The sequence below is a fragment of the Hemicordylus capensis genome, chromosome 6 (genome assembly GCF_027244095.1).
Source record: "Hemicordylus capensis ecotype Gifberg chromosome 6, rHemCap1.1.pri, whole genome shotgun sequence".
Taxonomy (NCBI): Eukaryota; Metazoa; Chordata; class Lepidosauria; order Squamata; family Cordylidae; genus Hemicordylus; species Hemicordylus capensis.
The window spans coordinates 51,388,531-51,415,849 of NC_069662.1; the positions used below are offsets into that span (position 1 = coordinate 51,388,531).

Here is a 27,319-nt window from a genome sequence, read left to right on the forward strand (position 1 = left end):
TCACGTGAGAAGTGTTTCCTTTCCACACTACGAACCTTAGCACAGTTCCACAGTCAGCGGGGAGCAGATTTATAGCTGTGATTCCACACAACACTTAATAAGGTGTTATATCTCCAGCAACACCCCAAAAATGCCCATCCCCACTGCAAAGACAAAAACAAAAAGACCCAAATGCCAGATTTTGGAAAGGAATGACTTGCCAATTAATGTTTCTTTGTCTTCTGATTTGTTTTTTAAATGAAAGCACTTCTGTTCTGGTGCACAAAAACATATTTTAAAAAATTAATGTGAGACATGCATTCATTTTTTCTTTTCTCTCTCCCTCCTCCCTCTCTGAACCTGCTCATATTGGGAAGCTGGACTGGACATACCATTTCTTCCCCCACTACAGTTAAAGTCCATTTTAATATTTTCTTCTCTAATTGGGGAGAGGAATGAATGTTAAAAATTCCTCTCCTCAATTAGAGCTCCAAGCTGTACTGGTCAATGACTGTAATAAAGATCTGATTCTGATTCTAGAGCTCCAGGTTGGGTGTGGGGTAGTTCCACACTGTGGTAGAGTAAAATAAAGTGTGCCATCAAGTCAATTTTGGCTCCTGGAGCCCACAGAGTTCTGTGGTTTTCTTTGGTAGAACACAGGAGGGGTTTATCATTGCCTCCTCCCATGCAATATGAGATGATGCCTTTAAGCATCTTCCTATATTGCCGCTGCCCAATATAGGTGTTTCCCCATGGAAACATACCAGCAGGGATTCTGTGGTACTGAGATACAAAGCCTCCCTGTAACTCCAAGCAAGTTATTATTCCCCAAGTGGAGAAAGATGCAGGAATCTCACACAGAAAGTGAGAGTGAGGGATTCCTATGCACTTGAGCTGGCTCAGGAGAAGGGGAGAAAGGAAACTTCAGACTCTCCCAAACGTTGATAGATCCTAACTCCAGAGCAAATTACTTCAAAAAAATAAAATGGGAGATCCGCACTGCCAAATGTTTCATACCATATTCTTAGTGCCCTCTGCAGGCAATCTGTGGCAATTCATGAAACAACCTTCTTTTTTCAAATTAGAATAAAAGGAGTTGGGGAAAAGATTGTTGTTTCACAGATAGTTGCACATTGTCAGCAGATGACGTTAAGACTATTACCCAACATCCTTCTTTGGAGTGTGGATTTTCCATTTTATTTTTCATATTAATTTGCACTGAAGTTGGAATATATCCGCATCGGAAAGAACCATTCCTCCTTCACACAGCACGTGGGTGAGATGGTGAAAAGCTTTGCATGCCCCTCTACAGCTCAGTACTATAGGGTGCTGTCTCTGTCCCTGCTCCCACTCAGAGCTCTAAAGCTGAGTGCAGCCACGAGAATATATATATATATGTGTGTGTGTGTGTGTGTGTGTGTGTGTGTGTGTGTGTGTGTTGTTTTTTAAAAAAATTACTGTGCTTGTGCTTCAACACAACAAGGAGTGGAGGAGGGACGCTAAAGAGAGATTTAAATATAATGGAGGCAGGAACACATACCAGAAATACTGGTAGAAAGATCAGGTCTGAGCAGAGACTGTTACGTTAACAAGATGGGTCTTCAAGGTGGAACAATAGCACCTCTCTTGTCCTTACCAGAAAAGCTGACACTGGGATTGCATCAGAGGCAAATTGCATCAGATCTGCATCAGATTTGCTCTTAAAAAGTAAAGGTAAAATGTGCCATCAAGTTGGTGTCTCGACTTTGGTAGAATACAGGAGGAGTTTACCATTGCCATCTCCCGCGCTGTATGAGATCATGCCTTTCAGCATCTTCCTATATTGCTTCTGTCCTCTTAAAAGAACCTGTAAAAAGATTGGGGAAACATGAAAATATAACAGATACGTTAGCATCTTCTGGCTTATCAATCATAAATGAGTGAGTGAGCCAGTCATTTCAAAAACTGAGAAAATGTCTAGTGCGAAACCATCCATCAAGATAAGCAAATAAATTTCCCTTGGTATTAAACATTGCACCAAAATCAGGGGGAAACAGAATTTGCATTAGCTGTTCCATCACTTCCAAATCATAACCCACCATGCAGTGTGACCTCAAACTACACACACAAGCACACAAACATACAAGGTCTTTAACTGAAGCTTGCAATTGTGACACTGAAGGAATCACAATGCAAACAGAACTGGATGAAATCCAAACAGGGGACAGGGTTTGTTTGTTTGTTTGTTTGTTTGTTTGTTTGTTTGTTTGTTGAAACCTATTGATTGGGTCTGGGGAAACTGAACTGAAAATGGAATGCTGCCAGTGAATTTCACAGATCTGCTATTTGCTATAACATATCCTTCAGACCTGTATTTCAGTGCCCGTCTGCAAACAAGTCTTTAAAGGCCTCAGGATCATTTATTCAATGCAGCTAGCCCTTACAGACCACACATGGCAACCCAGCAGAGACATCTGGATTCCCCTTACAATAAGAAACAGTACATATTGTGTGCAATAGATGGTTTGAGGAGTCCAGTATGAAGAGCTCTCAATACATTTCCCACCCAAAGATGTATAATGATTGCAAATGCCTGTGAGGGACTATGGCAGTGAAATATGGGGTTGGACCTTTGGTCGCTCTCAGTTCTAGCTGTGGGGAAGATAATTCTTCACAGGATCAGAGGAGACTTTGATCATCATTGATCAGATACATTCATAGTCACCCAGCCACAGAATCTGGATAGGTGTGGTCCAGGGCAATACCTCCCACCCAATCCCCCGCTCTGCCTCTGAGCTACATATCACTCTCCAGAAGATCACTTCCTCTATATGATTTGGTAGCATCTTGGCATATCAGCAAAGTTCCTTAGAATTGCATAGATTCTCTTTTGGGGGTGGGGGGAGAATATGAGCAGACAGCTCTCTGCCTGTAGTGGTGGGAGGGATGAAGGTGGTGCTTACGATCAGTTGAGGTGGAGTTTTTGTGTGAGTTGTTTTTGTCACACTGCTTAGAGACTTTACAATGTAACATGCATCTCCTGAGTTTCCAGCCTGCCTGACTGCACACGTTCTTTTGTGCCTGGAAATTTGGCTTCTGGAATTGTCTTTATTTTCCTTAAAGATTTGGTGGAACAGTGCTGAGGAAAAGCTCCTTACTTGTTCTGATATTTCTTTTCCATTTCTGCACGCACTTCTGCTTACAAAGTCTTTGCAAGAAGGATTCAAGGAGTGAAACAGACCTGCTATTTGCTGAGAAGTCCTCACATTGTTGGAATCATCTATCAAAGAGGCTCTGCTTTTTTAAAAAAAATTGTTGTTTTCTGGAAATTCTGGTGGATTCAAATATAAAATGAATGGGACTTTATTTAACCAAACACTCGTGGAAGAAGGGGTGTATTCCAACCGATCCCAAGACCTGGGCACTTTGATTGGCTGCTGCAATGGGACAGGGATGGTGGTAGCCAGTGATGGAGGGGCAACAGTCCTGCTCCCAGATGAAAGGAACCTCTTCATCACCCGAGTGGTCCAGATTGCCGTTCTCTGTGTCCTTTCATTGACTGTGGTCTTTGGGGTCTTCTTCTTGGGCTGTAATTTGCTCATCAAATCAGAGAGCATGATCAACTTTTTGGTCAAAGATCGGCGGCCGTCCAAAGACGTTGGCATTGCAATCATGGGGCTGTACTGAGAAAACACCTGAAGTGCTTCTCTGTGGGTGACTGACAAGTATGGAATTATGTCAGGAGTAAGGAATTCCACCTTGAGGTTGGAAGAATGGAAGCCCTGTGATATCATGCTGCTAGGCAAAGTAACAGAAAGAAAGAAAGAAAAAAAGAAAGAAAGGAAGGAAGAAGGGGGAATTCTGTTTGTGTGCTACAGATGATAAAGTTCCTGCCTGTATTAAAAAGTGAGAAAGAAAAATCCATTAGCCAGTTTTGTGCAAAGTTAAATTTCCACCTAATGTTGCATGTAGAAATGTCGTATGTTTTGCATGAGCGGTCCATGTGCAGAGAGGGGCGAAAGTGAAGATGTTCAAGTCTTTTGTGCTGTTTCCCTTGGATACCGGTGACTGGCCACAAAGCTTTGATTACATGAGCCAAATGTTCACATCCAGGTGCATAAGCTGAACTCCTGCTATGGCATGCAAGAGAAAGATGCCCATTCAGTCTCTCCAAGTCACCGCATGCTAAGTGAAGCAATGCTTTGTTATGTTGTTGGACCTCAGGGCTTAGAGCCTTGGCCAGGGGGTGGGGGGTGGGGGTTGTAAACTATATTGGCAGAATGTGTTGATATTCTGTCATCATCCAAGTGAAATTTTGTGTTGTAAGGGGGCTTCATTTTACCCTGTATATGAAAAAACCCCAAATTGAAACAAAGCGTGGTGTGTGTTGTTGTTGTTTAAATTGTACACAGAGATTCTTTTTCAGATGCAATGAGATGTTAATTCCTTGGAGATGTTTTTTTGAAAAACTGGAGGGAAATTTAATTTTAAAAATATATGTTTCAAAATGCTGCCTCAATCTCTCTTTCATTTGGAATCTCCTATGAGTTGCAATTTGATGCTCCAGTCAAAAAGATGAAGCACAATGATCTTGGAAGTTGTTCCATTGATAAAATGTTCTTCTGAACATACAAAGCTGCAGACCACTGGTCCATTTAGGTCACTGTTGTTGAACCTGGCTGGCGGCAGCCTTATAGGGTTTCATTCAGGGGTCTTTCTTTCCCTGTCCCTCCTGGCGATGCCAGTATGGGTATTTGTGGGGTAGACAAGAGGAGAAGTACCCCCCGGCTTCATAGCTGAATTAGATTTCTACTGACCCATTTTATGTATATATTTGTATCATCTACTTTGCTCAAAAAATTCTTGTGGACACCCATGGATGCCAGGAATTGAACCCAGGTTCCTCTGCATGCAAAGCATGTGTCCAGCACAAAGCCATTGCTACAGAAATCATAGCAGCTATCAACAAATGGAAGATTGCTCTGTTAAACTTCTATCAGTCAAAGATTTTGCAAAGGTATCACAGACAAAAAAAAAAAGTTCACTTTCAGTCCTGAAGTCTGCATTCTGATAACCTTGCAAGGTTGTCAAAATCCAAGCAAGTGAGCTGGGGAGGGGGACTAATTAAGAGTGGAAGGGGCTTGCTTCTCTTTTCCAGTATATGAATGCAGAGATAATAATAAAGGGAGTGAAAGGCAGGGTTTAGAATACAGAGAGAAGATCCTTTGTCATACCTACTCAGCTTTGAGGTACGGCTATAAGGATATGAAATTAAAAATATACATCCCACTGAAGCTGAGGGAAGTGATATATAAATTGAAAAGAAAGACGAATCTCAAATTTGTACAGAGCTGGATTACACCAAATTATGAAAAAATGTGATTATTACTTTTTTGCATCTTGCCTTGAAGTTCCTGGGGTGTGTCCGTGTGTGATATTTAAATTTATTTTACGTTTTTCATATCTATCTATCTATCTATCTATCTATCTATCTATCTATCTATCTATTGCGTACTCGTCGCTAATCCCATGAATAGCAGCTCTTGCGAGATTTCGTGAGTGAGAGGAGGGGGAGAGGAAAGCAAGTGGCCAGGCTGGCCGACGGGTGATGAGAGGAAGCAGCAGCCAGGCCGACTAGCCGGCCCCCGGGCGGGGAGAATGAACTGGGGCTGAAGGGAGGGGGGGAAACGAACTGAGGCTGGGCAGTGGGGAGAACAGCTGAAGGGATGGGTGGAGAGACAGGAAGAACTAGGGTCGCAGATGCGCTGCTCCAGGTCAGCTAGTTTGTATTATTCTTTCAAGAAGATCCAGTCCGTATCCCCTTCATCCTCACAGGAATTCTGTGAAGATCAGGCTGAAAGATAGTGACTTGTGCAATGTCACTTAATATGTCTCCAATTCCGACACATTATCTACTAAAAAACCACTTTTTAAAAAAATGCTGCCAAATCTCTCTCAATTTTCCAGTGCTTCCCTATTAATCCCAATTGACCATCAAATGCCGGTCTAAAGAGGGAAGGAATCCACATGCCACCGAACGCAGCTTGCCAGATTGTTTCACAATCCCACCTGTTTTTTCAGCCACCGGCATCAAAACCACGCAAGCCAACATACACCGTCAATGTGGCTAGAGAGCTAGGGACTTATTTTGGCTTGGTAGGTTATGAGTTGTGCAGTCCTGGGCTAGAAAGTAGGATCCAAAAGAAACCTAGGCTCAAACCCCACTCCGCTATGAACCTGACAGTACTAAGCTGTGACCAGCAGCCACTAGGAGGCCCAAAGCTAGAAACTGAGACCAGGAGGGCCAGGCAACCAGCCACATACCTGCCAACATGGCCCTATTTTCCCATGATTCAGGTGAATGGGAAAATAGGGACATGTTGGCAGGTATAAAGTCAGGGCTCCAGGACCAAAACTGGTAGCCAAAAGACAGGCCAAGCAGATAGGAATTAAGGACAAACCAGGAGCCAAAGGCCAGGAACACACCAGAGGTCAAGCAAGCCAGCAGCTCATGGAAGAACAAATGCACCAACAGCAAGGAGACCTTGAAACTGAGGAAAGGTCTGCTTCAGGTAGGAAGCCTCTAGCACGCTTCCGGTCTGCAGGGAAGCCAATTATGGGCCTCACAGAGCAGGACCAGCATAGGGCCTGCCCTGTGAGGCCCCGTGCAGTGCAGTAAGTCACCACAAGGGGCAGTGGTAAGCAGAGTCTCAGGCCCAGGGAACAGTGACAGAATGTGACCATAGGCCAGTTTCTCACCTTACCTGCCAGATAAGACCACTGAGATGCAGAATCGCCATTCTCAGCTCCTTGAAGGAACTGTGGAATGCACACAATACACACATTTAATATTACAGGACACAAAGTGGGCTTGTATATTTACCCTATATACAACCTGGCTCTCCAGGCCCCATCACTTTTATGAGGCCTAGGAATGGCAGGCCCAAGCCTGTCTGGAAGTGGGGAGGGGAATGGGCTGGATGATTACCCAGAGCCCTATGGCTACAGAGCCCCACATATGGCAGCACAGCAAGAGAGACTCTTCTAGTTCCAATGGGGCTGGAACAATATTGATTTATCAAGGGCAGGCCCTGCAAAGGTTTGAGAGAGCCTTGGGCAGGCCATCCTCCCAACAAATCTCCTGGTTGCCTTCCCTGCTCCATTACTCACCCCAGCTAGGGTTGCCAGTGCATCTCAGGGCTTGACCCAAGTTGCAAGGCGTTAACTTTCTCCTCAGGGTTTCCAGGCAGAGGAGCCAGAATCTCGGAGGCAACCTATTTTCTGGTTGGTTTGAGTTTTGAGAGCGTTTGCTATGATCTACATGGTTCATCAGGACACTAGGCATAGCTGGGCTCTGACCCCAGCTCATCAAGAGCCATCCCACACCAGGCAATTCCATCCAGTCCTGCTGGCTCCTTACCCATGAGGCACCACCACCCCTTAGCAACCATGCTCTGCCCTCTGACTGACAGGCAACCCAGCAACACTAGCAGTGCTTCCTCGTTTCTAGGCAAGGTTAGCGCCCCAACCTGACATCCCGCTAAAGCAAGCATTTTCACATTCAATTCAGGAGGCCTCCCATTCTTGGCAGGGGTCTACAAGTCAAGTTTTCTTTGCTCCGCCTGCACAGCACAAGCACTGCTGCTTCTTGTACCATTTCCTCTGAGGCTGACCTCCTCTTGCCTGACTGAGCCATCACAGAGGCATCCCTAATAATGGCCGAGAATGAGCCACAAGCAGAGAAGATGGAGCAAACAAAGCGCTTGATACCATGAACACTGTTCCCTCTAAGAGGGATTGCCGGATGTTGTAGACTACAACTCCCTGCATCCCCAGCTGCAGTGGCCTTTGGCTGGGGATTCTGGGAGTTGTAGTCAACAACATCCGGCAATCCTTGTTAGAGGGAACACTGACCATGAAGCCCCTGCAGAGCAGACAATTCAAGAAAGTGACCTAATCTGTATGGTACACACACAGGGGTGTAGATGGGTTCCAAGAGCCCAGATGGGTTCAAAGAGACCGGCGCCACCACCTCCTGAGGGGCCTCCACTCCACCCCTCCCTATTTTCTTCATTATATCCCTCACTCTGAGGAGCTGCCGGGGAGAGGGGTGAACATGGACCCCCTATCCCCTAGCTACACCACTGATGGTACAGAATGTCAAAAGCTTTGAGGGTTAGCAGTCACTCTAACCTGGCGGGGTGGTGGTGGTGACATTTCTGGCCCCCAGTTCCAGCAGTCATGCAAACCTTCAGTTTTTGCAAGTGGGTAATGAAGGAAAAGAAGGTGGGAGAAAAACAAATCTAAGAATAATCATGAACCAATTAATAGAGTTTTTAAAACAAGAGGTGCTAGCGCTCAAACCTGCTGGAAGCTTTTTCCAGTTAAAGCCCTCTTCAGAAAGAAGACATTACCAGCAGACTGGACTGGAAATATTGGATGACACGGTAATAAATGTAAAAGGACATCTGTGCTTCTTAGCTAGTCAACAGCACTGATTGCAAATTCAGGCTTGTCATGTTGCATTTCCAGCTTGAAAAAAGTGAGGGGAGAGGTGGGGGACAACCAAATTAGCAACACTTTTGCACGAGCTTTCTCACACATAGCTTCCAGCTCTCAGTGTAAATGTTGAGTGAGAGTGAGAGTGAGAGTGAGAGTGAGAGTGAGTGAGTGAGCGAGAGAGGTGTGTGTGTTTGCGAGCAACATGTGGAGAAACACAATGTTGCTTTAAAAATCTTGTGTCCGAGACTGGGAGCATTTGTATACACTAGCAGATTTCATCCCTTTTTTCCAACACATGCGTGGTGTGCTTTACATCAGTTTGTTGGTAATAACCTCTTTTTAAACCAGCGAAAACCTTAATCAAGCAGACTAATATTGTTCGAAAAAGTCAACTTGAGCTTAGTAACGAAAACTTTCGAAGAGTTTGCTTCCTGAAAACTGGTGTTTCCCCTCTTCACATCTAGGCAAGGCAATTCTATTTGTCTTCCTAAAGAGTGCTTTCCTTTTCTCATGTTAATGTTATGATTATGTAAAGACAGAGGCCCTCTAACCCCTGGACCTTGGGGCCCTGGCCTGTGTCCTCCAAGGCCTGGGGGGGGCCTCCTGCTGCCACTGCGAGCCCCCTGCCACCCCTGCGAGCCCTCCTCCCCGCCTCGACCACAAGCCCTCCTTCCCGATATGCCAGCTGCACATACATGCAGCTGGGCGGTGATGGGTGAGGCGAGCAGGGCAGTGGTGGGCGCCTGCTAGTGCCACTATGGGCGGGAGGAGGCCTGCTCGCCTCACCCCCCAAGCCACCCCCCAAGCCACAGGCACATGGGCGGCTGGCATATCAGGGAGGAGGACTCACAGCATTGGGGGGGAGGCTCTTGGGGGGCTTTCAGCAGGGGCAGTCCGGGCACCCAGTTTGCCAGGGTGCGCCACTGTGTAAAGACTCTAGTCAGTGCCTCTCCCTGGCATTTGCTGCTGGGCATTCTGAAAAACCCACTTAAAACCAGGATTTTAAAAACCTGGAAATACACAGGGATGAAGTTAGAATTTGGAAGACAAAGCCCAATTTGTGTGTGGGGTGCTCCCAAAGATCTTGAATGGGCTTCAGGGTAAGTCTGGCTAGTGTGTGAAAGCACACACTCTGTTCCAAAGGAGATCCGAGGTAACAGCCCTGTGTGGAAACCCTCCAGGAGATTCAAATGAAACAAATGAAGTTTACTCATCCATTCATATTCACTTGTCTCCTGATTTCTCTCCTCTTAAACCAATTAAGGACAAAGTGCATCCACAACTCTTGTATGGAGCAGATGTCTGGGGTCACTCCAACTTGATTGAACTTAAGAGCGCCAAATAAAACCCTTAGACTAGAGGCATTTTGAGTGTCCCTGAGGATACCTCTTCATTCTGAACCAAGGAGGCTTTCTATGGTTATGAGAGTTCATTCCTGCATCTTCAGTTCTTGGAGTAGAATTATTCCATTGCAAACAGAGAGATTGCCTGAATTCCATTTTTAGAAGTAGAGTTCTCTCCATGAGAAGTCTACTGACAGTGTGAGTGATCAGTCAAATGGCTTCTTTCTCACAGTCCGATTTTTCTGGCTGTCAACCTGCAGTGGCTGGTTATTTTAAAAGTTATTAAAAGATAGACTAAAGGAAGTGTCGATGCTGTTTGATCTAACTTTGCTTGTGTAAGTAAGTTTTATCCCTTGGCATGGCACATAATTAAATTTAACTATACTATTAGAGCTACTTAGCAAATCTTTAAAAGTCAGGGGAGCGTTGACACTTTTATGTTTTCAGTGGACACCCACAACAATCTCGAGGTCAAACAACACAAAGTTATGTATAGGCTTAGTACCAGTGTGCTTTGCTACTTAATTAAATAGTAGCTAGGTTGTGTCCTGATCATTGGAACTGTGGCATAAAGGAAAGGGGGCTTTATTCCTCCCCACCCCATTGTGGTCCCAATCTGGATCCACCCCCACCTGTAGAATTGTGCTAGCTTTGTAATAGTAGTGATATATAATGTACTTGGCTAACTTGCAAGTTATAAAATGTAGAAACAAGAAACAATATATTAATGTTCAATATTGTAATAACTGGCTGAACCGCAAGCTCTTAAACAATGTATCAATTTGTACTAGCTCACTTCTGTAACCCATTGAGCCATGTGATCTTGACAAATGGGAATGCTTAGGTAGTACTTACGAATGGTATGTATGGAGGAATGCATGAGTGAGCAACATGAAGAGCGCCCCTGGCCTCCACTCCCTCTCTAACACAGACAATGTTTGGAAAGACGCCAAGGCCCGAAGAGAACCAGGGAGGACTGCCAGTGACGCTGCACGGGAAGAAAGAGCTGAAGGAGACAAGATGGGTACGTCTTGTAATCACAGAGATGAAAGTGGACTGCAAATGTACCAACTGGAACTGGACTGGAAACTTCCCTTTATAAGTCAGGCAGGAACCCAGAAGACCCCTGAGAAGCACCAACATCCCAAGCAAGGCCTCTACGCTTCTTCCAACACCCCTTTCAAAGACTGATCACCTTTGGAGTGGGGCTGGGTGAGTATGTGTGTGTGTATGTGTGTGTGTATGTGTGCGTGTATGAGTTAGAAGCTAGCTTGCTGTTTTGTTGGCTATAATAAACATGGATCCTTGATTGAGTAAAACCAGCTGGTGTCTGTGTCCGTTTCCTGGGGCTACCTTGTTGTTGGTGGTGCAGTGCTAAAAGGACTTAGAGTAAATAAAGGTCACACCCACCCACCACCCACCCCACGGCTGCTATTTGCCTAGGAAGTAAAACTCACAATGGCACCAACAAGAGCTTCTCTTCCAAGGCAAAGAGCAGTCATGGGGCTCTTGATCTGGATTGGGACCCTGCGGGGAGCAAAGTCACCCTTCCCTATGCTACAATCTGCTGAGGGCCCAATCTGCCTGCTATTTATCTGAGAGGAAAGCCCAGCCTGCCAGCATTAAGCATGTACTTAACAGCATGTCATTTGATGCTGAGGTAATGGTGATAATAGTGTTTCAGCCAATCTACTTTAGTATCTGCAAAGAAGATTCAATAGAAGGTTTACTCCACTGTGTGCTGAGTTGCCACGTGTAAGAGAATAAGACACAGCTTCTTGCCCACAGTTTTTTGTCTGTGTGGTTATTGACAGGGATCCGTAGTCATACAGAGAGACACTGGCACACACATTGTTTAAGTCAATGCAGGCAGTAGCAGCATCGGACGAGTTGCACCACAGGGCAGCCCAGCCCACCCAATGCAGCATAAAGTTGCACAACGGCATTTTGCACAACTGTATGCCACGGCTGCCCTGTGGCACAACTCTTCTGCATAGCAGTGAGGCAGCAGGGCTACTACTGCTACAACAAATATTTATATTCCGCTTTTCAACAAATGTTCCCAAAGCAGTTTACATATGAATGAATGAATGAATGAATGAATGAATGAATGAAAATAGTTCCCTGACCCCAAAGGACTCACAATCTAAAAAAGAAGCATAAGATAGGCACCAGCAACAGCCACAGGAGGGATGCTGTGCTGGGGACTTGTAGGGCCAGTTGCTCTCCCCTTGCTAAATAAAGAGAATCACCACTAAAAAGGTACCTCTTTGCTCAGTTAGCAGGGGTGGTGGCTCCTACTACCCACGTTGCCTTGTGTAGTAGGTGAGTCACTCAGTTCAAATTGTACCAATAATTCAAAATATAGGTTACGGTTTACCTTATGATCCAACAGTGATGACTGAAACATTGAATTTCTGCTAGCCAACAGTAACAGATTGATAACAAAAAATGGGACTTTAGTTGGCTTTGCAGTAGAGCAGGTTTGCCAAAGGTCAACCCCCACCCCAACCCAGGCCAGAATATCTGATATGATGAATGGTGTTAATGATGATCTGGATATATTTTGATAATTAGTAACTCACTTGTCTAATAATGGCCTATAGTTTTGCAAGTGCATTCTTGGATTTTATTTTGCATGGTTCTTTTAGTTTTGTTATGGCCAACAAACAAAACATACTACTCCTGCTACTTGTTCCCAGAAGATCTCAAGAAGCAGGGCTGTGCCCGAGCAATCCCAGTTATATGCCAAATCCTGCCATCTGTATAAATTCTAAAAATTCAGAACATTTGCCTAATTTCTCTGATATCTCTTTATTTATTCTGTAAGGTTTGCTAATTTGCAATATGTTTCTCCTGAACAGGGTTGCCAACTCTGACTGAAGCTATTCCTGGAGAGTTTTTTGCTAACATTTTTCACAATATCAAGCTATTAACATCTCCAGGATTGCTGATTCCTGGAGGTAGTCCTGGAGGGTTTGCAACCCTGCTCCTGAAGCACAGGTGCATTGTCCTTTCACGCCAGGCTTGAAAACTAGTTCATGAAAAGGAGCTATTGTTTATTTATATTGCTGACAAAGTGTACTCTGGCTTGAGGCATCTGTGGCACAAGGTTCCATGTTTAAAACCATGAATTACAATAATAACACTCCAAAATGTGAATCCTAGTGAAATATTGTATCAATTACTAAAAATGCCTCTGAGTTGCAGGGGTCCTGGGGCCACCCCAGGGCACTCACTCAACCAGCGAACCAACTGCTTGCCAATTGGGAGGGCAACAGACTGCACTTCTGGGTTTCTACTCCAGCCATGCCCCTTGTGCTGGCATCAGCACATCGATGCACCATGCAAATCAGCCATGGTTAGAATGAGAGACTTAAGAGGAGCAAGTTACCTGGAGTATACTTGAAGCCTCTGAGATTCTAGGGCCTGAAGTGACCTCACCTTGAGGTGAGCAGTTCTCTATTGGCTGCAGGTACCGTCATCTTTTCTCTCCTGGGGTCTTGGCCTGGTTCTCCTTAAGGGCAACAAAAGCTTAACCCCGCCCCCTAGTTCTACTAGGGCCAGGTGTGGCCAAACCATGGCCCTTCATGAAATTGTACCAAATCTACCACCTTCCTAGCTCTCTGGCAGGGGCGTAACTACCATTAGGCAAGGGGAGGTGGCTGCCTGTGGGCCCCTACACCTCGAGGCCCCCCCCCAGAGGCAAGTCACATGTGCAGTGAGTGTGTGTGTATCAGCGAGGGGCCCATTTTAAAATTTTGTCTCTGGGCCCACTCCAGCCTTGTTACGCCCCTGCTCTCTGGGTTTTCTTCTCTCAACTGACCCCTCCCATCTTGGCCAGTTGTTTCTTCCACTAGTGCTTGGCAAGGTTCTCAGGGCCCCCTTAAGTGGACTGGGCCCAGCCAGCAATCAATGGCCACTGGCTAGGTAGGCCCCCTTCCTCTTACTGCTGCTGGCTACAATGTTGTTTGTGCTGCTGACCTGCCAAGAATGGAGAGGAAAAAAACCCACTTCTTTCTCCATGGTAGGAGGGAGCTCACTGAGGTATAGGGTTGCCAACTCTGACCAATGTTATTCCTAGAGAGTTCCCCTCCCACTATTTCTCACAATATAAAGCCATTAACATCTCCAGAATTGCTTCCTGTAGTCCCCTGGGCATGAGTGACAATTGCTGGAGACTTCAGGCCAATTCTTGGAGCCTTGGCCATCTTACTCAGATAGAAGGAGCCTCCCTAGGGTCACCTTGCCACCCCAGGGATCACCAGGAGCCACCCCCAGGGGTCACCAGAGGACTCCCACAAATATATCATGATCCTCTACCAAGATGGTAGAGGAGTGGGAATTGGGTGTACCACATTCTCAGGGGCGTAGCTACAATTGAACAAATGTCCCTGGCCCCCTGAGGGAGAGGGGCCCACCAGCTGTGACAGCTTGCTCTTTGCTCTCCACTTTGCACCTCTCTAAAGAGGAAGAGGGCAGGGGACAGGAAACCATCAGCCCTTTTAGGCCTACCAATTACAAACAGGCCATCCTGCTGCCACTCTGTAGGGACTCCCTCTGGAATCAGTCCTGACTCTCTGAACATCCTGCCAGAGGAAGTCAGTAGATGAAAAGGCACTCTGTTGTTTCCTATGGAGCCAATCATGTCCATGGAGCCAAAAATTAATTCTTTTAAAATTCCTGATTAATCAACAATAAATCCTATCAGCTTGGGGGTGCCTTGGGGGAGTGGAGGCCGGCCCTGCCTACCATGTGTCTAGCATGTGTCTAGTATGTGTGTGCCCTGGCCATGCCCCCTGTGTCACTGTCAGATGCAGGAGGTGTGACCAGTATTAAGAATGGTGCTGCTCAGCCTCACTCTTGATCCCCTCCCCAGTCAGCACTTGGTTCCAGCCTGTCTGGGAGCTCCTTCCTCTGCCTGACATTGATGCAGGGGGTGTGGCCACTGCCCCAAAGAAGGATGCTTGGACCTTCTCCTGATTCTCCCCAGTCAGTGCTTAATTCCAGTGCTGACTAGCTGAGGCTTTCTTTCTCTGCCTCATTGGAAGTGAGGCAGGGAAAGAAGCCTCCAGCCAGCACTGGAATGAAGCACTGACTGGGCAGAAGAGGGATGTGCCTCATGTCCCAGCTGGTGAGTGCTTTGTTCGCTGGCTGGGTGCAGGAGGGGACAAGGGGGTGCTCTAGGGCAGGGTTTCTTAACCTTGGGCCCCCAGATGTTGTTGGACTACAACTCCCAGAATCCCCAAACATGGCCTTTGTGGCTGGGGATTCTGGGAGTTGTAGTCCAACAATATCTGGGGGCCCAAGGTTAAGAAACTGCTCCGGGGTGAGGGTGAGGGAGTGCCTTGGCACCTCAGCAGCTCAGGGATGCTCGTTCCCCCTTGCTCCATTGTCCCTATGCCCCTGCTTCCTTTTTAAAAGACTGGCTGTGACTGTCATCTCGTCTTAATCCTGGCTGCTGTTCTACTTGTCTTATATCTGCTCTGTCTCTTATTGTGTTAGGATGATCCATTGAATTTTATTCTCTGCCTTTTTATTCTTTTATCTTTGATTTTGTTTTTGTGCTTTTATTGTAAGCCAGGAACTATTTTAAATACTTCAAATAAAATAAAATCATACCATCAGCCATTGCACAGCATTGGGGGTGGGGCAGGTGCAATTGCTTTCGCTCATGGGAAGCTGCCCAAATCCCCTCTTCAGTATGAACTGTTACAGGTATAGGAATCCCATGCCTTCCTTTGATCTGTTGCTGATCACTCTTTTCAAGGTGAAATAGGCACACAAGGAAGCTTCTCCATTTGGAGTCCCTTACAGGTGGAGGTAAGAGCCACAGTCAGAGCTCTTCTCAGCCAGTCTCCTGGCTGTAACAGTAACAGAACTAAGACAAACAAATTAAGTAACACTCCGTTTTGAATGTCTGGTAAAACAACAACAACTGAAAAGCTGGATTTGTGACTAAATTGTGGAACCCAGGGGTATAGCAAGGTTGTAGTGGGCCCAGAGACAAGATTTTAAAATGCCCCTCCCCCTTCACTGAAGCTCAGCTCATGAAGTAAAGAAATCTTAAATTATGTTTTGAAAGGTTTTGTAAATTGTGGACGATGCAAGTCATTTAATGGTACTAGAGAAAGACATGCTGTTCTGGTAGCTCCAGGTCTTAACACTCACATCAGTTTCGGAGGATGAATACAACTGAAGGAAGCCCGGGTGGGTGCGTGGCTGGGGGAGTCAGTCATGTGACTTGCCTCGGGGTGGGGGGAAGGCACTGGGCCCCCAGACAACTGTCTCCCCTTGCCCTATTGTAGTTACACCCCTGGCAGAACCATGACATGGGTTGGGATGCTGCCATTCTATTCTGACATCTCCATGGAACAAACCCTCTTTGCCTGGCATTGCCAAACTGATCGCATTCAGTTTGCTACTGGAAATTTGAACATTGATTGCAATTAGATTGCAGTGGGATAAGGACACCTTGGTGACAACAATCACCCCTGCCCAGAAGGCGATTGCCTCATATCTATAGAATTCATCTGCTTTCAAGCCAGCATGGGTTGATTCATCTGTTACTGGAGCTTTCCTGGTAATACCTGTACCCACATCACAATTGTCATATGCCAGCAAGGAGTTATTCACACATGGCTTCATGCTGCGGGGCAAATGTTGACTGAAGCCACTTTGAATTACACTCGCAGCACTGAGGGAAGCAGCCCTTCCCCTCTGCCCTCTGGTTTTGTTTTGATGCAAGTTCATATGGCATGCCTCCATGTTTTCCTTCTAGCCAATGTGTGTGTGTGTGGTGCTTTCTAAAGAGCTATATCTGCATTTCTAAAGAGAGTATCCCTCTTATCATGCTAATGATTCTACTTGAGTCCCTCTCCCTATTTGCTCCAGTGTTTTCAGAAAAAGTAGCTTAAAACCAGCATTTAAAAAACCACAGAAATACATCGAGATAAGCTAGAATTCTGAAGACAAAGCTCGATGTGTGTGTGGAGTGGGTCCAAGGATCTCGAAGGGACTTTGGGGTACGTTTGGCTGGTGTGTGAACACACACACACTCTTCCCAAGGAGATTTGAGGTAACAGCCCTGTCTGTAAAGCCTCCAAGTCAAACTAAATATATGCAGGATAGGCATGAACAGTGTCCTGACAATGTTTTTAAAAACTGAAATGCAGCATCGTAGGCTGCTATGAAGAGAGGAGCTGTGGTAGAGGGAGGGGCTGCTCAACCCTTTCTCTCCCTACCATTTTTTCTCTCAAAATTGCCCCTGAAGCTCCTTTCTCACCCACAGGTGAAAAGCTGTGGGACTCTGTATTTCTTCCCCTCTGTAGGGAGAAAAGCAACTTGGGGAGGACAGTTCTGAGCAGGCAAATGATGGGAGGAGAGAAAGAAGCACACCACCACCACCATTTCTCTTCTGAAACTGGCAGCTTCCTACAGTTGTTTTTTTCAGCCCCAACACCCCTGCCCCTACCCCCCCCCCCACCACCACAAACAAAACAAAACTCAAACCATCAGGGCATCTGCTGCATAATGTCTAGTCTGGCCCTGACAGAAGGGCAGTAGCAGGGAGTCTTCAAATGCAATAAACTACTGCCAAAGCACAAGGTATGAGAGAGGGGGAAAGGCTTGAAGTTTCTGAAACAAAGTGATAAGAAAGCGAGGGAAGGCAGCAGCTGCTTTTTGGGCGCCTGGTGCCAAAAGCCCGATGGCCAAGAGAACAAAACTAGGACCAAACAGGGAAGGAGGACAAGACTCTCAAGCTCGTAAGCAGAGATGGAGTATTATAATTGAGTCCTCCTCTCCCTACATGTCGCCATGACGGCAAGAGAGAGGTCAGCAGGGGCACAGAGAAGCAGGCACACAACTGTAACAGAGACCTTAATGAAGGTAATTTATTCAGAATAGATTTGTTTTTGTCAAATAATAGGCCCACATTTGCTTCAGCCGGTCACGTTGGAGACTAACTTTATAGCTTACAGCAAGTATCTTTTAACACCATTCCATAGATTTTAGCCCTACCGTGACTCATAGTCACATGGTACTGTTTAACAATTTTATTTTATAGCATCTTTATCGCTTTTTACAGGCATTCATTGTTCTTAATCTTATAGTAATTCCATAGTAGCCTTACAGTCTTTATGCTAATAGGCACATATCCTGTCTGCTTTTAATTGCTTTTAATATCACATGTTACATGCTCCTTTTACCTTGTGCTGGTGCTCTGAGACCATAATAAAGACTGATTGGTTGGAGACAAACAAGATTTTTGCAGAAGGGCAAAACTCAAAAGGCGTCAACAAAATACAATACAAAGGAAGGTCTTCCTAGCGTAGGAAGTTAGGTTGTGCTTGTTTTGTTCTGTTTCACTTCACAGCAATAGCAAAGCCAGACATATCAACTAGGCTGTGTGTATGCTGAGATTTAACACAAGTTCTTGTGCTGTCAAGTCGGTGTCAACTCTTGGAGACCACAGAGCCATGTGGTTTTCTTCGCTGCGATACAGGAGGGGTTTACCATTGCCATCTCCCATGCAGTATAAGATGATGCCTTTCAGCATCTTCCTATATCGCTGCTGCCCAATATAGGTGTTTCCCAGCAGGGATTTGAACCAGCAACCTTTTGTTCCCTTGGCAAGTTACTTCCCTGCTGCACCATCTGGTGGCATAAGATTCCACACAACCAAGCAAAAATCATAGAACAGGGGTAATGGTACGATTGCCAGGAAGTTTTTCACATGGGGCTTTTAAAGCCCTTTAACTCGTATCTCCTCCGGAATGGAGGGGTTGTATTCACATATTGGCCAGATTTACCCTGAAGTCCATGTGAGTTATCGGGGAGCACTTCACACACAATTCTGGTTTTCCACTGCACATTAGAGTGGTTAGAGTGCTGGACTAGGACCGGGGAGACCCGAGTTCAAATCCCCATTCAGCCATGATGCTAGCTGGGTGACTCTGGGCCAGTCACTTCTCTCTCATACTTCACAGGGTTGTTGTGAGGAGAACCTTAAGCATGTAGTACATTGCTCTGGGCTCCTTGGAGGAAGAGCGGGATATAAAAATGTAAATAATAATAATAATAATACAAGCTACCTGTAGCGAAACATTGGTGAGGCCGCCAGTGAGGCACTAGCTTGGTGTGGTTGTGGGGCTTGTGTGCTCTGAGGAAGGTGAGAGCTATGCCAGAGGTCCAACCATACTGGACAGGTCTCACCAGAGGAGCCAGACAAAGAGTGCCTCTCCCATCACCAATATGGTGAGATGTAACTTTAATAAATCTATACCGGATCAGTCGTCACCCGGGTCAACAAGGACCGCGCCAGGTGCTATAGTCCCTGGACATCTGGTGGCAAATGGGCAACAGGACTCAGGATCTTCAGTTGAGCAACCAGGGCTGAAGACAGAAAAGTTACTGGAAGAAACGTCGCTTAACCGGAAAAAAAACACCAAAAAATGCCAACAAGGAAATAATGATCTGCTATTACAAGTCTAGTCCAACTAGAAGAGGTTATTTAAAAAGAATGTACCAAATCTGGAAAGAGAAGCATCCAGATACAGAAATAACAGAACAAAGGCTAGCAGACCAGAGAAGATTCATAATAAGAAATAAAGTATTCACAGGAGTTGAGCTGGAAGAACTGCAAAGAGCAACACAGGCTCAAGATATGGAAGAAGAATTACCACCAACTGAAGCAGTTGCTCAGGCGCAGATGGAGGAGGTGTTGGAAATAGAGGATACAACCATTGCTGAACTGTTTCAAAATCAAAACCAGGCAACCTCCCCTTTGCCTTCACTTCAAAAACCCAAATGCCATTTAACAGAAAAGCAACAAGAACTAAAGCAAAAAATAACTGAGCACATGAACCAAACAACCACCAGGGTTCGACTTCCAGCTCTAAAAACAGTTGCCAAAAAACAACTTGCTCAGGCATTAAAAGATGTCAATGCTGCACTTGCAGAAATAACAACCAATAATTTGCAAGAAACAAACCAACTAATGTACAGAGTAGCAACAATAACAACAACACAAGAGCTCGGATATAAGATCAGTGGACCTGTAAAAAAAGAAAGCAGTACATCACCTAAATAGAAGATTCGATTAGAAAATAAAATCTCCAGGCTTAGATCAGATGCTAGTAAATTGAAAGATATGAAAGACAAGAAGCTGAAGAATGAAAACACCAAACAGTATCTGATCCAAAAATACCACCTAGATTCAAGGAAAATTAGAGAAGTCCTGGAAATAATAAAGCAGCAAATAACAGCAGTGTCAAAGAAGATTAGCAGATACGAAGCCAGAATTACACAACACAGGCAGAATCTCCAATTCCAGTCGAATCAGAGACGTTTCTACCAAAGCATAGAAGGAGAAACTGCAAGAAACCTAGAAACACCAAATAAAGAAGAAACAGTGCAATTCTGGCGGAAATTATGGGACAATCCAATAGATTATAATAAAAAAGCAGGCTGGATGAAAGAGGTAAAAAAATGTAACCAACAAATGCAAGATCTAATAATAACACCAGAATTAATAAGTGAAAGAGCAAAGAAAATTAAAAATTGGACTGCGCCAGGCGACGATGAACTGCATGGCTTCTGGCTTAAACACCTAACAAGCCTTCATAAACAACTATCAAAACAGTTCAATCACATTATGAAAGGCAGTGATATTGAACAATGGTTAACAACTGGGAAAACTCATCTCATGATGAAAGACCCAGCAAAAGGTGCAGTTTCAAGTAATTATAGACCGATAACCTGCCTGCCAACCATGTTCAAATTATTAACTGGAATAATAGCAGATGAAGTGATGCAACACTTATTAACTAACAAACAGCTTCCAGTTGAACAGAAAGGAAATTGCCCGAACACCAGAGGCACAAAAGACCAGCTGCTGATTGACAACATGATTTTAGAAAACTGCAAGAGAAGAAAAACCAATCTAAGTGTTGCATGGATTGACTACAAGAAAGCCTTCGATTCATTGCCTCACACATGGATACTAAAATGTTTAGAAACAACTGGTGTCAGCAAAAACATTCAGATATTTATTAAAAAAGCAATGAGCATGTGGAGTACACAGTTAACAATCAATGGCGAGGCACTTGGACAGTTTAGCATCAGAAGAGGTATTTTCCAAGGGGACTCACTATCCCCTCTATTGTTTGTAATCGCCATGACCCCACTTTCACAAATACTAAACAAAACAAGCCTCAAATACCAAACATCTAAAACATCCAGTAAAATCAACCATCTGCTGTACATGGATGATCTGAAGTTGTATGGAAAGTCCCAGTCAGAAATCGAATCACTGCTAAACACTGCCCGTATATTCAGTAGCGATATAGCAATGGAGTTTGGACTAGACAAGTGTGCTGCATTAATAGTGAACAGAGGGAAAATAACAAAAACAGAAGGAATAGAACTGCCCAATGGAAGCAAGATCAAGAACCTGGAATAGAAAGAACATTACAAATACTTGGGCATTCTCCAGGCTGATAACATCGCACACACTGAAGTTAAAAGAAAAATTGGAAGTGAATACATCAGGAGAGTCAGAAAAATCCTCAAGTCCAAACTCAATGGCGGGAACACCATACAAGCCATAAACACCTGGGCTATACCTGTTATCAGATACACTGCAGGAATAATAGACTGGACCCAGGCAGCTAGAGATGCTAGATGGTAAGAGCAGGAAAATCAGGACCATCAACCATGCTCTGCACCCCCGCAGTGATGTCGATAGGCTATACCTCCCTCGCAGCTCAGGTGGAAGAGGAATGCTGCAAGTCCATCAAACAGTCGAGGAGGAGAAAAGAGGCCTTGAAGAATATATCAAGGACAGTGAAGAAGATGCACTTCAAATGGTCAAGAACGCGAAACTATTCAACACCAATGAAACAAAACAGGCCTACAAGAAAGAACAAGTCAAGAACCGAGCAGAAAAATGGAGAAATAAGCCCCTGCATGGTCAATATTTACACAATATAAGTGGAAAATCAGACATCACCAAGACCTGGCAATGGCTTAAGAATGGCAACTTGAAGAAAGAAACAGAGGGTTTAATACTGGCTGCACAAGAACAGGCACTAAGAACAAATGCAATAAGAGCCAAAGTCGAAAAATCCACAACAAACAGCAAGTGCCGCCTTTGTAAAGAAGCAGATGAAGCCGTGGACCACTTGATCAGCTGTTGTAAGAAGATCGCACAGACTGACTACAAACAAAGGCATGACAAGGTAGCAGGGATGATACACTGGAACATCTGCAAAAAATACAAGCTACCTGTAGCCAAGAATTGGTGGGACCATCAAATTGAAAAAGTTGAAGAAAATGAAGATGTAAAAAGATTATGGGACTTCCGACTACAAACAGACAAACATCTGCCACACAATACACCAGATATCACTGTAGTCGAGAAGAAAGAAAAACAAGTCAAAATAATCGACATAGCAATACCACGGGATAGCAGAATAGAAGAAAAAGAAATAGAAAAAAATCACCAAATACAAAGATCTACAAATTGAAATTGAAAGGCTGTGGCAGAAAAAGACCCAAATAATCCCAGTGGTAATTGGCGCCCTGGGTGCAGTTCCAAAAGACCTTGAAAAGCACCTCAACACCATAGGGGCCACAGAAATCACCATCAGCCAATTACAAAAAGCAGCTTTACTGGGAACAGCCTATATTCTGCGACGATATCTATAACCATTGACAATAAAATTCTGGCATCCCAGGTCCTTGTGAAGGACCTGATGTCTGGATAAAACAAACCAGTCAATAACACCTGTCTGACTGTGTAAACAAGGAATAATAATAAATATCCGGGGCAAAAAAAAATTCCACTTTTTGCATTATTTGGGGGGGACAACGTTGAATTCGCAGTAAAACCTAGTAGTAAACTTCTGGTAAAGCCTGCTGTGTGAAGAACTCCATGGCACCTCTAGTGGCAGGTGTGGTGGTGGACTTGGGAGAAACCCATGTCTACCCCTTGTTCAATTTCCGACATCTCCAGTTGGGGCTGGAAAATATCCATCTGAAACCCTGGAAGGCTGCTGCCAGGCAGTGTAGCCATTACTGAGCTAAATAGACCAATGGTTTGACTCAGTATAAGGCAGCTTCCTATGTAACCTATGTTCAATATGCAAAGCGGGAGGTTGGGGGCAGAACTCGTAGAGGAAAAGAGGCAGGCAGGAGTGTAAGCACCCTTCCCTGCCTGCTGCTTGTCCTATGCACATTTTTTAAAAAGATAACAATATGGGCTTCTTCCTGAAATGATCCCAGCCAATCAGGGATCACATGTGCATCTCCCTCACTCTGATTTGTTCCATGATGATAAACATTTTCACCCTATTTTGTATGTCCTTGGAAATAATGCTAAAACGAGGTGAGTGGTGGTGTATTCTGTCTAGTCATTGTTTATGCTGTGGTGTTGAAAAGTTTGTCTCAGTGGGGATCTTGTAGAGCAGGAATTCTCAAAGTGTGGGTCCCCAGATGTAATTGGACTTCAACTCCCATAATTCCCAACCAAAGGCCTCTGGGGCTGGGGATTATGGGAGCTGAAGTCCAATAACATATGGGGACCTACATGTTGAGAAACCCTGCTGTAGAGAGTGTAGGGGTGGAGTCGGAAAGGAAAAGGGAGGAAAAGGAAGCGAAAATGGATGTTGCTGAACAAATCTTTAGTTCAATCTACTTAAGTTTTCTTTGTATGAGGGAAGCAGCTATAAAACAAGTGGGCACCTACTTTGTGACTGGCAAAGTTTTTCTCAAGTGCCTCCTACTTCCAGCAGCCCAAACCTTAAAAAAAAACAAAAAACCCACACAAAAAAACCCACACCATTCAGTGGCCACTCAGGTTTGTTTGTGCATGCCTAATTATGAGTCTGACATTTTTAAATGTTTACATTGTTTTGATACTGGTAATATTTGCTTGCTAGAATTGCATGATGGGAGAGGAGGGGTCCCTATCGGCATAAATCCCAGCCGCCAGTAATGCAAGAGGCTTACAGGTGTATAAATGCTTATGCTTGCCAACATATTATGATCATAATCATTTACTCTGCAATCACTCATTCGATGTGCAATCCGATTATGCACAAACCAATTTGCGCTGAATTGGGGGTGATTTGAGGATTCAACAACAAATCAAATCACCCCTTAAATTAAGGGGCTGATTAGAGGTCAAATTGAATCAGCCCCAATTTGACACAAATTGATTTGCATGTTTCCAGTGGCCATTTTGGTGGGCTTTCCCCCCTTGCTGATTGGTTTCCTGACACTGGTTTCCAATTGGCTTGAGATCTCCTTACATAGGATCATAGGCAGCTGCCATATACTGAATCAGACCATTGGTCCACCATTGGTCAGTATTGTCTAGCCAGACTGGCAATGGCTTCTCCAAGGTTCATGTTCTTATGGATAACTTCATGGAGGAAAGATCTATCAACAGCTACTAGTCAGAGGGCTATAAGCCAGCTCCAGCCTCAGAGGCAGAATGCCAGTGAATACCAGTTGCAGGGGAGTAACAGCAAGATAGATGGCATGCCCTCAACTCCTGCCTGTAGGCTCCCAGTGGCATCTGATGGGCCACTGTGTTAAACAGGATACTGGACTAGATGGGCCTTGGGCCTGATCCAGCAGGGCTGTTCTTATGTTCTTAAGGTTGCAGGCAGGAGTCTCTCTCAGCCCTATCTTGGAGATGCCATGGAGAGAACTTGAGACATGCTCTTCCCAGAGCGGCCCCATCCCCTAAGGGGAATTTCTTACAATGCTCACATATAGTCTCCCATTGAAATCATGCTTACTACCACAATAACAGCTCTCCTTGCTTCTTGGTTGACTCCTTGTCCTTCAAATCAAGAATTAGCATGGACAACTGTGCCCCCATTGGCTGTGGGGGAGGAAGGAGAGGGGTGTTGGAAGTTAAGGACTTTGAGCTGTCTCTTGTCTCAGACAGTGGGGGACAGACTAGTGAGTCAGAGGGCTAGAGGGTCAAGACATTGGTCATCCCTTCTCTACTGCTCTGACACGATCCCTTTGGAATGTAGATTGCTAATCTCAGGGTGACTTCCTTCCTCTCTCTCTCCCCTTCCTGTTCCTTCTACCTTGCAACATGGCAAGCTCCTCTCCCTGTACCATGTGTGTAGAGAAGATGCAGAATCCATCTGCATCCAGCTAGATAGATAGATTAGAGATCCTAACTCCTCACTTTCCTATCTAGAATTGAGTTCCTTAATAAATGCCTTTTATATTGATTTGAAACTATGAATTGGCTCCAAGTTACTTTACTCTCAGCATACTTGCATGCCTAAGTAAATTCTGCTGTGTTGTGCCTGTGTGCACTCTGCTATAATGAAAAGGGGATTCTTTCACCACAGAGAATTCCCAACAAGGGGGATACTTTTGGAAGGAATTTCAAAATGTATTCAACTAGACTTGGAGGCAGAGAAAGCCTTTGAAACAGGAGAGAAGGAAGGAATCAAGGAAGGTTTGATTTTGTGGTTTTCTCAGCACAAATGCTATGCTACCTATTGCTGCTATATAACCTTCTGATTTTGCGGGATCTCAGCTTGACAGAGGCACTTGGGTGCCTGCCTGCCTGGCTTGAGTTGTGGTCTTGGTTTTTTTCTGTTTGTGAGATGATGGTGTGATGAGAAATGGGCAGTGGCAACTCCCTCCGGTCGGTCAGGCTGCGGGTGCGATGGATTGGTGATTGTCATGAGATGAGCAAAATGTCTGGCCTTGAGAGTAACTGGTGCTTCACTCGCTGCTCTGGAGCTTGTTGTAGTAACTAAGAGACTGAACTACAAATAGGGAAGTTCTCAGTTTAATCTGTCTTGTGACATGAACTCACTAGGTGACCTTAAGTAAACCACTACACCTCCACACACCCTGTCTGCAATATGGAGATGCTAATACCAACCCCATCACCTTAAGTGGTGCAGCGGGGAAATGCTTGACTAACAAGCAGAAGGTTGCTGGTTCAAATACCCACTGGTACTATATCAGGCAGCAGCGATATAGGAAGATGCTGAAAGGCCATCATCTCATACTGCTTGGGAGGAGGCAGAGGCGTAACTATAGGGGGGGCAGGGGGGGCACGTGCCCCGGGCGCCATCTTTTCTGGTCACGTGGGGGGCGCCGCCATGACAAAAAAAAATTTAAAAAATTTTTTCTTTAAAATTTTTTGTTAATACAAATGTTTCTTGCTCAGTGCAGCAGTGCTGCAGCAGTCAAGGGAGCACGTCGGTGCCCCCTCCCCCATGAGCGGTCCCTTCTGCGCCGCCCGTGCCCACCCCATTGCTTTGCTGGCGCCTGGCGGCCAGTCAGTGGCCTGGCTTGGCGGCGGTGGCGGGCGCTTGTGAGGAAAAACCTAAGTATAATGTAGTATGTTGGGGGGGGCGTGGGGGGGTGCCATTTCAGTGCTTGCCCCGGGTGCCGTTTTCCCTAGTTATGCCTCTGGGAGGAGGCAATTGTAAACCCCACCTGTATTTTACCAAAGAAAACCACAGAGCTCTCTGGGTGCCAGGAGTCAAAATTGACTTGACGATTTGCCTTTACCTTTGCCTTTAATACCAACCTACCTTACAAGCTTGTTGTAAGACTGCAAAATAGTGTAAGTGAAGTAGTTTGAGCACTACCAATATTGCTAAGTAGTATTAAGTATAATTCATCATATTTCAAACATGGTTCTGTCATTCATCTGAGAAAAGAGAGAGGGGGGAGAAAGATGATACAGCACCAAAAGCCAAAACAAAAGGGGGAGGGAGATTTCCAAGGATGCTGAACGAATGTCAATAATGGTTTGTTAAATATGCCTAATGCGTTTCGAGTAGCAATGCTGTTCTTTAGAGGCCAGTGAATATACTATTGTCTTTCAGGGTTGCAGGAATATTCCTGCTGTTGCAGGATATAATTCCCAGAAAGATAATATTAAAAATGTCAGACCATTACTGACATTCAGCAGCACCCTTGGAAATCCCCATACTTGTTCTGTCATTCAGTCCCCATGTCTTTTGGTCTTATTTAGAAATGAATAATCTCTGCTATACAATCTGTTAGAAGAGAGATTTACTCACTGTATTTCGCTCGTCTCTTGGTTAGGTATTTTCACCGGACACCAGGATCAAAGTTTCAAACAAAGCTTTATTTCATTGCTAGCAAAAGCTTTTGGGTGCGGCTGCCCCCAATCTGGCAGGCCATCCATCTCTGATACTCTGCCGTAAACAACTTTCGCACCTGCACATCGTATACTTTAATCCCAAAAGTTCCGATTTGCTTCCAAGTGCTATATTTCCCACTTACACTTCTCAAGACATCTGGCTTGTGGCCTTGGCCTGGTTTCCCCTCCCCATTGAGACATACTTTTAAAGCAGTGCCATCATAAAATATCCTCAAGGAGTGGGGGAATCTACCAACAACTGCAAGCACCATTGGAAGGGTGTGTATCATATTTAGCTATAGGGATGTGCAGACCAGTCCAGAGGTTCAGGGGTTTGGCCCGGAGGTTC

At 45.0% G+C, this 27,319-nt stretch overlaps 1 protein-coding gene across 1 annotated transcript; it reads left to right on the forward strand.

Moving 5' to 3' along the window:
• The first annotated feature begins 3,309 nt into the window (after window positions 1–3,309).
• Window positions 3,310–3,645, forward strand: RPRML (reprimo like). Its single transcript, XM_053264664.1, has one exon. It carries the CDS (start codon window positions 3,310–3,312, stop codon window positions 3,643–3,645), a length of 336 nt encoding a protein of 111 aa, XP_053120639.1.
• The last annotated feature ends 23,674 nt before the right edge of the window (window positions 3,646–27,319 follow it).